The sequence below is a fragment of the Vigna angularis genome, chromosome 3 (genome assembly GCF_016808095.1).
Source record: "Vigna angularis cultivar LongXiaoDou No.4 chromosome 3, ASM1680809v1, whole genome shotgun sequence".
NCBI classification, from domain to species: Eukaryota; Viridiplantae; Streptophyta; class Magnoliopsida; order Fabales; family Fabaceae; genus Vigna; species Vigna angularis.
In genome coordinates, this window is record NC_068972.1 from 14,790,993 (window position 1) to 14,806,792 (window position 15,800).

At 30.9% G+C, this 15,800-nt stretch overlaps 1 protein-coding gene across 2 annotated transcripts; it reads left to right on the top strand.

Annotated features, from left to right (window-relative positions):
- The first annotated feature begins 6,270 nt into the window (after positions 1-6,270).
- Positions 6,271-11,863, top strand: LOC108345911 (probable serine/threonine-protein kinase At1g54610). Of its 2 annotated transcripts, none has more exons than XM_017584759.2 (9): positions 6,271-6,520; positions 6,725-6,962; positions 7,051-7,486; positions 7,697-7,981; positions 8,085-8,402; positions 9,680-9,907; positions 10,357-10,457; positions 10,883-11,000; positions 11,178-11,863. In XM_017584759.2, exons 3-9 carry the CDS (start codon positions 7,121-7,123, stop codon positions 11,496-11,498), a joined length of 1,737 nt encoding a protein of 578 aa, XP_017440248.1. In that variant the 5' UTR covers positions 6,271-6,520; positions 6,725-6,962; positions 7,051-7,120; the 3' UTR covers positions 11,499-11,863. The 2 variants fall into 2 exon arrangements, with proteins under 2 accessions (XP_017440248.1, XP_017440249.1); XM_017584760.2 differs by having other exon boundaries at positions 6,725-6,951.
- The last annotated feature ends 3,937 nt before the right edge of the window (positions 11,864-15,800 follow it).

Sequence of the window (15,800 nt, forward strand, 5' to 3'; positions counted from 1 at the left end):
ATATATATATATATATATATATATATTATTATATAAAACCATATTGTTAACAAAATTATGATATTATTTAAATGATCATTTCAAACATCATTTGTATTTTACTATATAAGACATAATTGTAACAAAATTAAAAACTGGACATCATTTTCCTTATGCATTTCAACATTTATGGTTAATTACTAATGTTTATGAACTGTACTTATTAACTTAAAAACATTGAACAACAATAGTACAATGTTTAATGTTATAATCTAATGCCCAATTTATCAAAACTAATATTTAATTATTAAAAAGGCCAATGTGTACCATTAATATAAATAATTTATTTGTTCATTTAATAAAAGTAAATCCAATAAATTTATAATATATATATATATATATATATATATATATATATATATATATATATTTTATTGTAATCTTTACACTATCATCTCCTCGGCCATCAATATATCATTCTTACAATTACAAAGTAAACAAAGTAGAAAAAATAAATTAATATATAAAATATTAATATCAAATAATATTAACATTGGATCATTTTCAAAATACTATAGTTTGAATACTAGAAACAAATACTTTTGATATTTTTTAGAAAAATATCCATCCGTCAAATTATTTGTAGAAGAATCTCTTATTGTGACATCAAATGTATGTTGTAAAGGTTGTTGGGCACTCATCATCTGACTACTTCAAAGCCTTCTATAATTCAATACTTATACTACATTCACACAAAAAATAGTATTACCTCCTTGAAAATCACTATCTCCCACAAAACTATATATAAAAATAATTTCGCTTCCAAATTTAAACATTTTTCCATCAACATCTTGGAAGGTAAAATTTAACTAAATTATCATATCCATTATTATTATTATTACTTCTGCATACCGTATAACATTTGTGGAATTTAAATGTAATATTGGTTGGTGTTATCTTGTTTGAAAGCTAATGTAATCATCTAAACTTTAATGTTGCCACTTTTTCTAATTTGGTGCAAAACACTTAAATGGATGGTGATATCTAAAGGTGAAATACACCACACACACTTGTATTTTTAATAAAAATTAAACTAGATTATTCTGTACGAGTTGATGTTGGCTAAATTAGCCAAATCTTGAAATAAACATTCCTTAGCCAAATCTGAATGTGAAAACATATCTTTGGAACTATTTTATGTTGTCTGCATTGTATCAATTCATAAAATGAGAAGTGCAAAAACTTACGAGGTAGTGATTTGATTTATTGATCAAAATGTTGAGTGTAAGGTCTCGAAAATTTAAACCACCTCCACCTGTCAAATCACGTCATTAATGCTCTAAAATCCTGTCCATAATTTGTATTAAGAAACGCATCCACACCCTCTCGTTCTGCACACCATTTAATGCACCCTCGTCACACGTGCAGTGCCATTAAAACGCACTCACACTCATTCTGCATGCAGCTACCAAGTGTCACTTTGGAACATTCGAAAAACGTTAGTGGAATCCAAGTGGCAGCAGGTGAATGGACGTTCGTCCTACGTGGGGAGAGAAATTACTTTTCTGAAAAACACTCTCCCACTTCTGTGCATGCTTCGTCTTCCTCCCTAAACCTTTGATTTCCAAATTCTCTGCCTTCTCTCTAGAACCTCCATCTTCTCTCTACCATAACTTACCTTCTTCTTCTCCGATCCAATTTCAGAGACCGTAGAAGCAATCCAGACGTCATAAGCTTTCCATCAAACCGAACAAGTTCAAGTTTTGAATTCTGGTAAGTTCGTCCCTTAGCTGTTCATTATTAGGGTTCATGCAAAACCAAATCTGGTTATATGCATTCTCTTTATCTGAATCAAGTTTTGATTCTGGAATTTGTTTTAGTTTGCAAGAAGTTGAGTGGTCTGAGGATAGAAGTCATAGTTGGGTGGATCCGGGATTTCGCGTTAGGACGTTCGTTCATTACTGATCCAGGTAAGGGAAGCTTATTAAGTTTAATTCATGTGTATGAGTTGTGCTGTATGAATTATATGAAATTATAAAGTATGAAATTTGTATTTTGATCCTTGATGTATGATCTGGATGATGAGATGATATATGAAATTTATGAAATGTACTATGATATGAGTAGTTAAAAGTATGAAGGTTTATACTGAAAAATGAGTCACTGTAATTGAGACTGGAAATATGAAATACTATGAAAATGAACGTTCGTTATCGAACGGTCTTTGACCGTTCGGTATTTTGTACTTTACGTGAAAACAGAATTCTTTCATTTGGAAAGAATACTGATCTATGACGAACGCCCTCTTATATTAGTCTTACGTTTGAGCGTTCGGCCAAACGTAGGTGCACTGAGAGTTATGCGAGAAAGTGAGAAGCTTAGAAAAATACCACCTTAAATACTTAGTCATTCCTAAATAATTCTCTTCACTATGATTATCTTATAAATTTTCTCTATCTATTAATATCCCGCCTCAGCGATGGGTCTCGACCCAGAGCGTTCGTTATGGGTAGCGCTCGGTCTTATATCGAACGCTCGTCCTTACACTTGCTTACCAAACGTATGAAAATAGCGTTCGTCCAAACAGTAAATAAATATCTATTACCGCGTTCGGTCATTGACTGGCGGTCAATATCTTTTATAAATTCGTATCCGTTATCAATATCTAAAAGTCTTGCAATGTCTTTATTCATTTGGATTCGATCTAAAGTCCTTGAATTTAAATTATTCTAAGTATCAGTTGAATCGCTCTAGAGTCCGTCCATTTAATTGATTCAAGTGGTCATGACGTCCGTCCTTGGAAGGACGTTCGTTTTCTTTCTTTCAGAAACGAGTATCTCTCGGTATCATATTAACGTTCGTCCTCATTATGAAGGGGGCTGAACGCTCGTCTTTTTATGAAAGTGGAACTAAGAATGAAAATGTGATTTAGAGGGAATTGTATAATGTGCGAACCGTATATGAGATGAAACTATGATTTTGGAATTTGAACGAGCGTTCCAAGGAGGAACGTCTCTATGATTTGAATATGAGAAGTTGTGTAGTATGACCATGGTAAATTTACTGATGGCAGTTCATCCTGATATTCCGTGAGTGCTCGTCCTCAAGTAGAGGGGAGTAGGTCACGTGTGGGAATGGCAGGAGGTCCTAGTCCTATTGAGTACTTTGGACTGATAGGGCTAACCTCGGGTGGCAGTTGTTGAATGTTTACAGTTATCACATCACCCGGGTGCACGAACGCCTATAGGTACATGGATTCATACAGTCCGGACGGTCTGTCTTATGAGAGTTTGAACTGATTTTATGTGTTGTGATATTTTATGAATGTTAAAATGCTATGTGTATGAATTACTTGTGAATTAAATTCAATAAGCTTACCCTATGTTATTTCCTTGTGTTGTCGTTCGTCCATGAACGTTCGTCTTGTCTATGCAATGATCATCCGTGTGGATGTGAGCAGACGGAGAGGCGTTACTTGAAGAAACACTGGAAGAAGAAAATTTGGAGGACGCCAATCTGGTCGAAGTAGAGGTTAAAGCCGAGCCCTAGAGCGCTCGTTAAGTTGTAGTTTGTATTTTCTTTCTGTTAGCTTTTGGACGTTCGGTTAAAGTTTGTAAAACCGTTCGTCTCTAAACTTTGAAATACTGCTGTATGGTATTTTATCTCAGTACGTAAGAACGTTCGGTTTTGAAATTTTGTGATTAGTGTAAGACTGCATATTTTAACTGTTAATTGTAATTAATTCTAATTTATGGTAATTACTATATTTTGGGATGTTACATTGAGCTTCTAAATAACATAATAATATTTGTGTATTATATAGGTGTATTTTCTCATTCAAGTGATAAAGTGTCGTTCATTTAGGATAATATTTTTGTAAAGTAGGTGAGTTTGATTATTTCATCATTATCCTTATAATAAAAATTTATTATCACTCCTATATCTAATTATTACGAAATTTTTGTCTCATTCTCATTTTTATCAAATAACATGTATATTTGTATTTATGTCTATATCCGTCCATTTATTATTTCAAATATTAGTTAAATATTTTTCACAAAAATTTAAAAATACAACAAATAAAACATGATCTTATCAAGTATTCAATGCTAAAAAGATACTTTTTTTTTTCCAATGTCATATGTCAAGAAAAAAATTGTACTTGTATGAATATCAATTAAAAATATCAAATAAAAATTGAAAAAATATCAAATAATTATAAGTAAAAATGATAAAAGTGTTTTTTTAGAAAAGAACCAAATTAATAAAGGTTAATTGTTAGAGCACCTAACTAATTTAAGGTGTTTTAGTAATTTAAGATGGGGACAAATAGAAATATGATAACAGAGCTAATACATACATACTCATATATGCTCTCATATCCAATTAAAAAAATTAAGTATTATTCATACGTATTTATGTAGAAATTTTTCATCAAAATTGAAACAAGTTTAGACACTACTTATAGAGATAGATTCATTTGTCATTCCTACCTTCAAACAATAAGTCTTATTGCTCAAGTGACAAAATTTTATTCAAACAAGGAGAAAGTTAAATATTTTATATGTTTACTAAATGAAATTTTACTTAAATAAAATAACAATTGCTTAAGAGATTTTTACATGTATTATTTCTTTTTCTGTACTATATCACAAAAAAATGATAACATTTTGTTAAGAGAGATTTTCATGTTTTATATGACATGTTTCATTGTTTAAAAATATTTCCAAATGTCATTATATTGTTATATAATATTTTGTATTTATTATTAAAATTTTAAAGGTTGTGTGTTAATAAATGATTTGGGATTTAGATATAAATTGTATAATTGGTGAGAATGTTGTTTACTGATATGATAAGCTGGTTTAATTTATGTATAATGTAATTATTGAGTACTTAAATTATTACAATAATAAAATATTCAAACTTTAGTAATAATCTAGATTATGTAGATAAAAATATGAGAAATTGATGACAAATTTTGCGTACTACTTTGTTGAATATGTAAGGATAAACTTTAATTGCATTTGAATAATAGTTCATATTTAAGACTTTGATAATGAATGTTAGTGTCAAGTGAACTTATTTACTAACTATCTTTTTATCTTAAGTCTTTATTGGTTGCTTTTGAATATATCCTATGTAGTATTTTCATTGTCACGATGAATTTGAGGTTCCAAACTTTTGATGAGGTGAGATTCCATGTTAAGAGTCTTTAGTAAAAAAATTATTGATGTTGTACAAGATAACCAGAAAGATGAACTTACACTTATTTTATAATTTATAAATTCTCACTTCTATGTTTTATTTAAAATTGTATATGATAATTATTTATATTCGTGGAATGATATTGAAGTTTTTAGCATCTTCTTTTCATGGTAATCTATTTATAGCTCCAATTCATTTAACCTAAAGAAAAGTGAGTTTTCTTTATTTTAACATATATTTCACAATTCTTCAATATGTTACTTGTAATAAATCAACTTAACTCAGTAATTTACACGAAACAATAAACACAAAAAACTGATGGATAACGTTTTTCACCATTTTTAAAAAATTAAACTGTATTATGCTAAAATTGAGTTATAAACTTATGTATTGAAGTTATTTTCTATTTGTTTTATAACTTTAACTTATCAATTTATAAGTAAAAACGAGTTTCATTATTTTTTTTTTCCCTTGAAAAAATCCATTAAAGTTTCTAGCAAACTAAAACATTAAATCAGTCCTAAAATTACAAGTACCGATTATTTCAATTATTTTATTTTCAAAAGAAAATAATAAACATTAATCAGTACTTTTTTAATTAAGAAATAAAAATAAGTCATTTAAAAAAGTTAAATTCTTAAATAAATTTTAACATATACACTGAAAAATTATATTGATTTAACAAAAAGAAAACATGCTCTAACTTTTATTTCTACTTTATTTTCATTTTTTTTCTTTTCCCCTCCACTTTTTTTATATGTATATATCTTCTTCTTTTAACACATAAAAAGTTAATTTCCGTTTGACAGATATAAAATAAAATGGTAAAAGAAAAATAAGTAAAATTTAAAAAAGTTTTATTAAGAAATGAGAATGAAATAAAAGACTAGTAAAACTTATTCACTTTTTAACTCTCTTTTTTCATCTGATCAGACAAATCAATGGAATTCCATCACTACTTATTTTCATCATCTTCCTCCAGCCAAACATATTTGAAGTTTGAACAGAATTCAAAATGAAAAAAAATAATAATAATAATTAGCAATCATTTGTGTCGTTGGTTCGTGAGTATATCAATTTTCCTTTTCCAGTGATTTTGTAATTTCTTTGGGCACAGGGCACAGAAATGAAATTAACAATAATAGGCATCAATTTAGGAGGCTGGAAAGAAGAATCAAGTTGAAAACAAATGAAATGGGTGTTGTAAGAAAGCGATTTTGAGAGGTTTGACTTTGTGAGAGTTGGAAGATCTCATCCTCCCTCTCTATATTCCTCGTCTCGTTCGGAGAGAGCCACAAAAGACCAAACAACATCACCAGACAAACAAACGCAGGTAAACAGTGCCCACACTTCTCAGACAAGACAACAATCTCCAATTACTCTTTCTCTATCACGCTCTGCAACACGCCATGCTCTTTTTTCCGTTCTCTTCTTTGCCCCTCTTTTTTCCACAACCCATCACGTGCTTCCTCTATCTGGAAAAATATAATTAAACAATGAAAATTTCTACTTTTTCACTTTCCTTTTGTGTATGCAGATAGATCACTTTGACGGCGCACTGAATCGTGCTACCTTTGACCTCCCCTTCAACTGAATTCTTAATTGGTGACTCTGTATGTTTGTGCTCCGGCACCTTGTAGGCCGGTGGTTGTTCAAGACGTCAAAAAGTTTTGCTTTTTATTCCAAATTCCCCTCACTCGTCACTTGATGCTTAAGTTTATTGCTTTCCGCGGATGAGGTTACCGATTGTTGCAGGATGACCAGGTTGATCAAGGGTAAAATGTTTTTTACTCGTCATAGTCATAATCATAATCATTTAATCATGCTCGTGTTTTACTTTCTTTCTTGTTGTTATTGGATTAGTGTGGTGATCAGAAACCCTCACAAAAGCGAGCCATGTCAAGGGAATGAAGCTTGGATTCGAATAGAGTAAATGGGGTGTATAATTGGCAAAGAAGTATCATCGGGAATTATCTCCGAGGTGAAAGAGGAGAAGAGTGTGAGTGTTGAATCCAACGAGAAAGTTGATGAAGTGGCCACAAGCAGAGCTGAGGAGAACGTGGGAGAGGCTCTGAACGGTGAGAAGGAGAAGGAAGAGAATGGTGGTAGCGATGGAGTCCGGGGAACGAAGGGTGATAGAAGAAGGTCAAAGCCAAATCCAAGGCTAAGTAATCCACCGAAGCATTTGCAGGGGGAGCAAGTAGCAGCTGGGTGGCCACCTTGGCTAACAGCAGTGTGTGGTGAAGCCCTTAGTGGGTGGATTCCGCGAAGGGCTGACACATTTGAGAAAATTGATAAGGTGGGTTTGTATTGATTGGAAAATATTTTGAACTTTATTAGTTTAGGTGCTTGTGTTACATTTAACTTAAAATGGAAATACATTGAATGAGTCTTGCCGTATCAGGGATTTGTTGATGTGGTTTGAAGTCCAATTGAGTCTGCTCATTGAGATGCAATGTTCTGTTTTTCTCATTCTTGTTTTATTTTCTTTAAATCTTCTTTGTATTAGATTGGTCAAGGAACTTATAGTAATGTATACAAAGCTAAAGACACATTGACGGGTAAGATTGTTGCACTGAAGAAGGTTCGATTTGACAATTTGGAACCTGAGAGTGTAAAATTCATGGCCAGAGAGATTCTTATTTTGAGAAGATTGGATCATCCCAATGTTATAAAGCTAGAAGGTTTAGTTACATCCAGAATGTCCTTGAGTTTGTACCTGGTGTTTGATTACATGGTGCATGATTTAGCTGGCCTTGCTGCAAGCCCTGACATAAAATTTACAGAGCCACAGGTTAGACCATGTTTGCCTTAATAATCTAAGAAATAAAAGATACCCTTTGGTTTCTTTTCAATTTGCTGTGTTTGATGTCTCCAAATACTTTCTCCCACTGCAGGTTAAATGTTACACACATCAACTGCTATCAGGACTTGAGCACTGTCATAATCGAAACGTACTTCACCGTGATATAAAAGGATCAAATCTTCTTATTAACGATGAAGGGATACTTAAAATTGCTGACTTTGGCCTTGCAACTTTCTTTGATCCAGACCGCAGGCATCCCATGACTAGTCGTGTAGTTACCCTTTGGTACCGCCCCCTTGAGTTGCTTCTTGGTGCCACAGAATATGGTGTGGCCATCGACCTTTGGAGTGTTGGTTGCATTTTAGGAGAGTTATTGGCTGGGAAACCTATTATGCCTGGACGTACTGAGGTGAAAAGTTAAATTTTCTTGTTTTAGTTTATATGGATTTTGATTTCCCTCAAATCTGTGCCTAACACTTAGATGGTAATCAAACAAATTTTATGTTTCTGAAACAGTAAAAACGAAGCTATATAATGGAACATTCTTCTTTCTAAATATGCATCTGATAAACTTTTAATTATGTTTATCTGCTTATCTGCAATGTGTTAGATGTTAAGATGTGTGTTTTTGTTATTTGGGCTTAGTCTATTCTGTATTAAGGGCATTGGCCCATATCTTACAATATAAATAAACTACCCTATGTGTATGCTAAACACACAAGGGATATTTTCTCCCAATCTTCTCTATTTCTCATACAATGAATATGAAGACATGCAATCAGTGAGAAATAAACTAAGAAACTGAAAAAGTATGAGAACCAATTGCTGAGTTACTTCATGATTTAATAAACCATTTTACTTCGTAGACAACTGCATATGCCTCTGTTGAGCCATGAAACATGATGGGTGAAAGTGGAACACATCAAATTGTAGCGCAGATAATGTAAATGCCAGTGGAAGATATTGTAACTAGTTACTTCTAGTCTCTCTGATGTAGCCCTAGTACCTTTGCCTTTATATCCCTTGTTCAAGCTTGTTTAATGTGCATGTACTATTGAAAACAAAAACTGGGTAGAAAGGAGATAAAATTTTTACAATACTATAAAGGAGCATGATTCTTATATCTGTTGAGTGTTGGTCAATAAGATATTCCATAACACCCTCTCCCAGCCAATCACATGTACATACCCTGCCTCATACATACATTGTCCCAAAGAACCTGAGAGGAAATCAGAAAGGAAATGCCAAGATTCCAACATATCATCCAAAGCCCGACAAACATGTCACAGGATATTGAAATGTGTAATACAATCATGATAGCTACGACCGTGCTAGGAATAGAATATCTTGCAGCACTTTCTCTTCCAGCCACACTTTCTCTTGCAGCACTACTAGTGACTACGATGATAGTTATAGTAATTTTGGTTCAGTTATCAAATCAATGCAGACTGATAACTACGAAACATTATCTTTACAAGATTTCTGTTTGTTTAAATGCACCCCTTGTCTGTTTTCCACAAATCACACTTTTTAAGTGATATGCTAGATTTTATGTTTAGCTCTACCATCTCTTATTTAGTTTGAAGGAATTTGTATTGCATTAACAATATATCACTCGCACTTTTTTGCTGGTTATTTGTAATCTCCATTGGATATTTTCTGACCCTTTACTGATAACTTACACAGGTGGAACAACTGCATAAGATATACAAACTTTGTGGATCACCTTCTGATGAGTATTGGAAGAAGTCAAAGATGCCTAATGCAACCTTGTTTAAACCTCGACAGCCATACAGGAGGTGTATAAGAGAGACATTTAAAGATTTTCCACCTTCATCTTTTCCCCTTATCGAGACTCTTCTTGCAATTGATCCAGCAGAACGAAAGAGTGCCTCAGATGCTCTAAGAAGTGAGGTGGGATTTTGAAAATTCCTCAATTTTTATATTATTATTTCATGCTACTAGACATCTTTTCTATCCTAATATATTCTTAGTGAAGCTCATATTCCAGACTGTTTCGTGAAACATAAAATAAGCCGCATGTTGAACTTCTTCAGCACCTTTGTCTTGTGGTGCATCACTAGTTTTATTAGGCTGTATGATTCTTAACCACAAGGATTGCCAGTGGGTGCATCTATTATTGACAAAAAACTTTGGTGGCATGGTTTTTCAGCTTTTGGCCTCTAATGTCTTATGCCAAAAAATGTGCATGATTGTTGTAAATTGCTGCTATAGGAAATTGGTTCATCAAATATTGAATGTTGTCTGAGGAAACATTGTAATTTTGTTGAATTTAGATGTCTTTTCCATTTTATAAAATCAACCCTTATTATTTTGTTCAACCTTCTATTATTATTTTGCAGTTCTTTACCACAGAACCTTATGCTTGTGATCCTCTTAGTCTTCCAAAATATCCACCAACAAAGGAAATGGATGCTAAAAGACGGGATGATCAAGCAAGGAGGTATCCTTTATGTGAAGTTTGTTTGATGCACACTAGAATTGGGGATGTACACACATGTGAACATTTTTAAAAAACATATATGTAGGAACACATTCAGGCCAAAAAATATCAGTTAATAATAATATTTTATTTTATCTGAGTTATTCAATGACACTTATCACAAATATATCTTTTATGATAAAAAGTGGAGACTGAAAAACTTTGCATGATCTCTTTATTTATATTAGCTATATAGGTGGCAAATTAAAGTTTTTCATGCTTTAATGTTATGACTGAATCTGCTTCACCTTGCACACACAATGACCTCAATTTTGCTTGCAGTGACAGGCAGAGTGAAGAGTGTTCATTTTGATTAACATATGCTAGTTTAAATCTGTTGATCTTATTATATTTAACTGACATTCCCTGCAAATATGGATGACTAGATCAAGAGCTGCAGGCAAAACTGGTGTTGATGGTCCAAAGAAGCATCGGATTCGCGATCGCGCTGCCAAAGCTGCTCCTGCTCCAGAAGCCAATGCTGAGCTTCAATCCAATGTGGATGTATGTTCAAGAAAATTAGTTCTATCTATTGATTATCTTAAATTATGTTTTGGCTAAATTCCTTGTAATAAAATTCTTTTTCATTTTTTATGATTGGGAATTGAAAAGCTCTATAGTTATGATTGAAAGTAAGAAAGTCACGTTGATTATTGGTTGCTGTGATTTCGTGTGCAACAGAGAAGGAGATTAATCAGTCATGCAAATGCAAAGAGCAAGAGTGAAAAGTTTCCTCCACCGCATGAAGATGGACAACTTGGCTTTCCTTTGGGATCTTCTAATCACATTGATCCAGATATTATTCCTTCTGACATCTCTCTGGGTTCAACCTCGTACACCTATTCAAAGGAATCATTCCAAGCTTGGTCAGGTCCAATTGGTAATCCTGCCAACATTAGTAAGCAGAAGAAACACACTACTGGTGATGATGCATTGGATTTGTCAAAATCATACAAGGGAACTCTCAAGCATAAAGTTAAAGGAAAGAAAATCCCAGCCTAGATACTAGGTATATTCTTGTAGAGTCAAATTAAGAAAGAACATCTTCTGTTGTCCCATTTTTGGTGTTGGAGTCCATCTGCTTAAAAATGTGTCATGCTACATGCTTGCTTCTTAAGGTTAATTCCTTATTATCAAGGAGTATAACCATTTTCCCCCATTTTTAAACCTCCATTTTTTTTCTTTATAGTTTTAATCTATTGGATTTCATTTATACAGAGGTTTTTCTGGGGAACTTGTTAAGTCTGTTGGTATTACAGAGAATTACTGTGATGTACATCGTAATTTTTTTTTTCATTGTCAATATCTGAATTATATTTCACACATTTGTTGAGATTGCAATAAATTTTTAGATTTTTATGTCCTCATATAGGTATATGTGCTTGCACATCCAGTTGTACCAAAACCAAAGTTATACTAACCTGATAGCTTCATGTTATTCTGTATTTAATAATGCTTTTTTTTTGGTATCGATTTCGAGGATTAATTAAAGTTATTTCAAAAGTAACTCATCCTAATTGATAGCATCTTAATGAAATTCTCATTGTTCATCATATTTACTTGTATGGTAATCTATACCTTTATGGAAACATTTAAATTTTATATTTAAGTTGAGTAACATTTGTATCCATTTTCTTTCTCTCTATTTATTTTCATTTTGAATCACATTCTTTCAGTTCTTTTTCTCTTCAATTGAATTTCATATACATCCAGTAGAAACTATTTATTAGAAGGGTTTTTTTTTAATGTAGTATGTTATTGTAAATTTACACTAGCAACCAATTTGCTGTGATTTTTCACATAATTATTATAGAAGTTAAAATTTACTCCTTCCAATCTTGAATATAGACAAAAAAACATATGTTAATTAGAACAATTAGGTAGTGCCATTTAGTTGTAATATTGCCATTTTGAAAGTAATATTCTTTCTTAACTATCTTTTATAAAACTTGACATTAAAAATAAATAAGCGTGTTAAAAATTAAAAATCAATTCATTAAAGGATATTTTAGAAATATTTTTTTACTAAATAATGTAAAATTAATTTAAATTAATTTATTTATATTTGAAATCAGCATTCATGAAGTTGTGATTTTTAATTCATGTTTAAAATTGGGGAGAGTATAATACAAGGCAACTTTCAGTAAAATATACAAGAGAGCACTCCAAAGTTGGTATAACAAACAAGGCAAAGTGTGAATACACTTTTGCTTCTAATGTTTGATGTCTACTACACATTACGTCACAGTCATTATTAATGTAATGTAAATATTGTTTTATAAATTTCAATCATTAAATTAATTACAATTAATGTTTTCTAAAAAAAGTAGGTTAACCATTTTAATTGGTTTTTCTTTAATGAAATACTCATAGTTATAATTTCTTTATGTACATATAAAATAAAAAATAACAATATCTTAAACAACAAAAAAGGCATTAAGATATAAGAATAAGATACACAAATGTAAAATGGAGTTCCTCAATCGTTCAACTTAGAAATAAAATTTGTTTTCATTACTCAATTTTTGTAAGTAAAAAAGAAACTATATCACAAAAAGAGCATTAAAATAGTTTAATTACACTTTTTTTTGCCTTTCTAGAAAGAACTCGCATAAAATTATATCTGACTAAAGAAATTAAGGACACCCAAACAAAATTAAATCCTCCTGTCGTGGTCTATTACGAAAAACTCTTTTGAAACATGGGAAATTAAAGTCCTAATTAAACTTCACCTACCGATTTATTAAAAAAAAAATTAGTTAGCGTGCCAAGCTCAAACATTTACTAATCAATAGCACAAAGAAAAAATATTTTAGTAATGTTTGTGTCAATCTCCATGCATTGAATCTGATCGCTACACGTATACTATTCTTCTTCTTTGACGGATAATCATATTTATAAAAGGCAAATTAAGTAGCACAAAAATAATCAGTTCAATTTGGACATAATCACCGTAAAGAAAAAAATGTATAATGAATCGTGTGGGTTTGAGTTTATGAAAACGAAGGCTACATGCAAACCCACTAAGGGAAATTGGGCCTACATATAAATTAGGCCTTGTTGTCATTAAATTTGGTCAATTCAAAATATCATCTATACATTTGTATTTATCGGAGAAAAAAGTTTCAGTTTAATTATCACGATTGATTTTAGTTTCCTATATTATTTATCATACTTCATATTTATCTGTTAATTTTGTTTGTTTCTTCTGTTTCACGAACATTATTGATATGTAAGAATATGACAAGACAAGTTAAGAAAGAGGCTTATCAACAATAAAGAAAATCTGAGAGAAATGATAAATTACTTATGAGGTGTAAGAATATGATAAGATCTAGTTTAGTTATCAAGGAGTCTTATCCTCAATTTCCCTTCCTCCAATAAGCGCACTTGTATGATGGTTCAATTTAGATTTTTACAAATTTATTATTTAATTGAGTTGAGTAAATTCTTTAATTTAATTTAATTTAATTTATTTTGTTCATATTGAGTTAGAACATTTACCTTTAACATTTTGTCCAAAACTTAAACAATTTATGTAATTTTGAGATGGTGAATAGATTTTATTGCATTCTCTCATGTGTTTTATTAGAAAATATTGATATATTTTTAGTCCTTTGAATTTTATAATACTACATTAAATTACAAGAAGTTATGAGTTTGATTGATCTATCTTCTTAAGTGATATTTGGAGTTTAAACTTTATGGGTCATAAAAACTTTGTTAAGAAAGAAGGGCACAGGCAGTGGCCTCCCAAACTAGTTTGCAGTAATCACACCACTACTGTAACATATATTCTTTTATGACTATTAAAACACAATTTCTATGTGTATTTTGGAAACTACATATATACATGTAGGATAATAAATCAAAGCTTTTTATGTCAATTAATGAACTGAGGAATAAAATCTACTTCCTTTATCGTTTGATTTGAGAAAATTTCACACAAAAAAGTTACAAAGCTGTCATATTATAATTTTTGTCATTCACTTTATTTATGTCTTAATCAATATATAAAGTTTGTTTTCTTTTAAATAATTTTGTATGCTTTAATAATTGTCCTTCTTGTAGGACAGTATATTATTTTCTATTCAATAAAAAAAATTCACGTACTCATATTTTCAAATACAAACTTAATAATACATTTGTACATTATGAATGTTCTCTAAGAGTTCATTTAAGATAAGTGATTGATTATCTTCATAATTAAATATTTATTTAATTAACAAAAGTTGGAATTCATATTTAGATATGTAAGATATTTGAGTTGATAAATATTATTGTTTCTCATTAACTAATAATATTTGTGAATATAATAGTATGTATCTATTACGAAGTTTGCATATGTGGACATATAGAAAATAATTTTCAGGTAATTTTAAAATAATGGCACTTGATTATTTTAATAATAAATTATTTAAGTATAAATAATTTTATTATAAACAAGTTTTATTATTTTAAAAATACACTACTTTTTTAAAAACTATTTTTCTAGAGTTTTTTTTGTTTATTTTTACTCTATCTCACTTTGTGTTTGGTTGTTCAAATACAAAAGGATGTAGGATTAATGTCCTTAGCGACTCAACCGATTAGTTTCTTAATTTAAGTAAGTCATTTTTTTACCATTTTTCTGATACCAATTTGTTTTTTTCTTACATGCAATATTCTTTTGTTTCATGTGTCGTCTAACTCATCAACATGAGTCTCTATTGATCAGTGATTACAATAATATGGTATGATCATGTTTGTGATGTTTTTATGTGTAGATAGAACATCGTGTGCGGTTGAAGACGTTTTAGTGTTTAGAACACATAGAGTTGTAGGTGAAAGAAACTATTTTTTGCTACTATAAATTTGAATTTTGTTTGATTGTTGAATTGTGTGTTGAAACTATGATTTTGTGATCAATTAGTATGTTTGAATGTTGTGACATCTTGATATAAGGTATAAGTTCTTTAACTTCATTTGTATGTGTGGGTGATGAATTTTGGGGCTTTTATGGTATGCATTATGTTATATGATGATTTGGTTGATTTTGAGTTATTTCAACAAGAAATTGGTATAATTGTAACTTGTGTGAAGTATGAGATGAAATTTTGGTTGGTTTGGAATTGTCATATTGCAAGCTTTTATTTTTTTGTGTTATGTAAACTCACTGGGCGAGGGTGTGTGTTACTGGTCAACGTTAAAGTTAGAGAACTCACTAACTTTGTGGTCACTAGACGAGAATATTCTCGTTGGGCAACTTCAAAGTCAAAAAACGCACTGACTTGGTTGTCATTGGATGTCATCTAACGCCATTGG

What these genes read in the sequence shown, in the direction of transcription:
- LOC108345911 (XM_017584759.2), top strand. Translation starts at nt 7,121, where the DNA reads ATGGGGTGTATAATTGGCAAAGAAGTATCATCGGGAATTATCTCCGAG. An exon ending in CATTTGAGAAAATTGATAAG is followed by an intron (nt 7,487 to 7,696) that starts GTGGGTTTGTAT and finishes TCTTTGTATTAG; the next exon opens with ATTGGTCAAGGAACTTATAG. An exon ending in AGCTTCAATCCAATGTGGAT is followed by an intron (nt 11,001 to 11,177) that starts GTATGTTCAAGA and finishes CGTGTGCAACAG; the next exon opens with AGAAGGAGATTAATCAGTCA.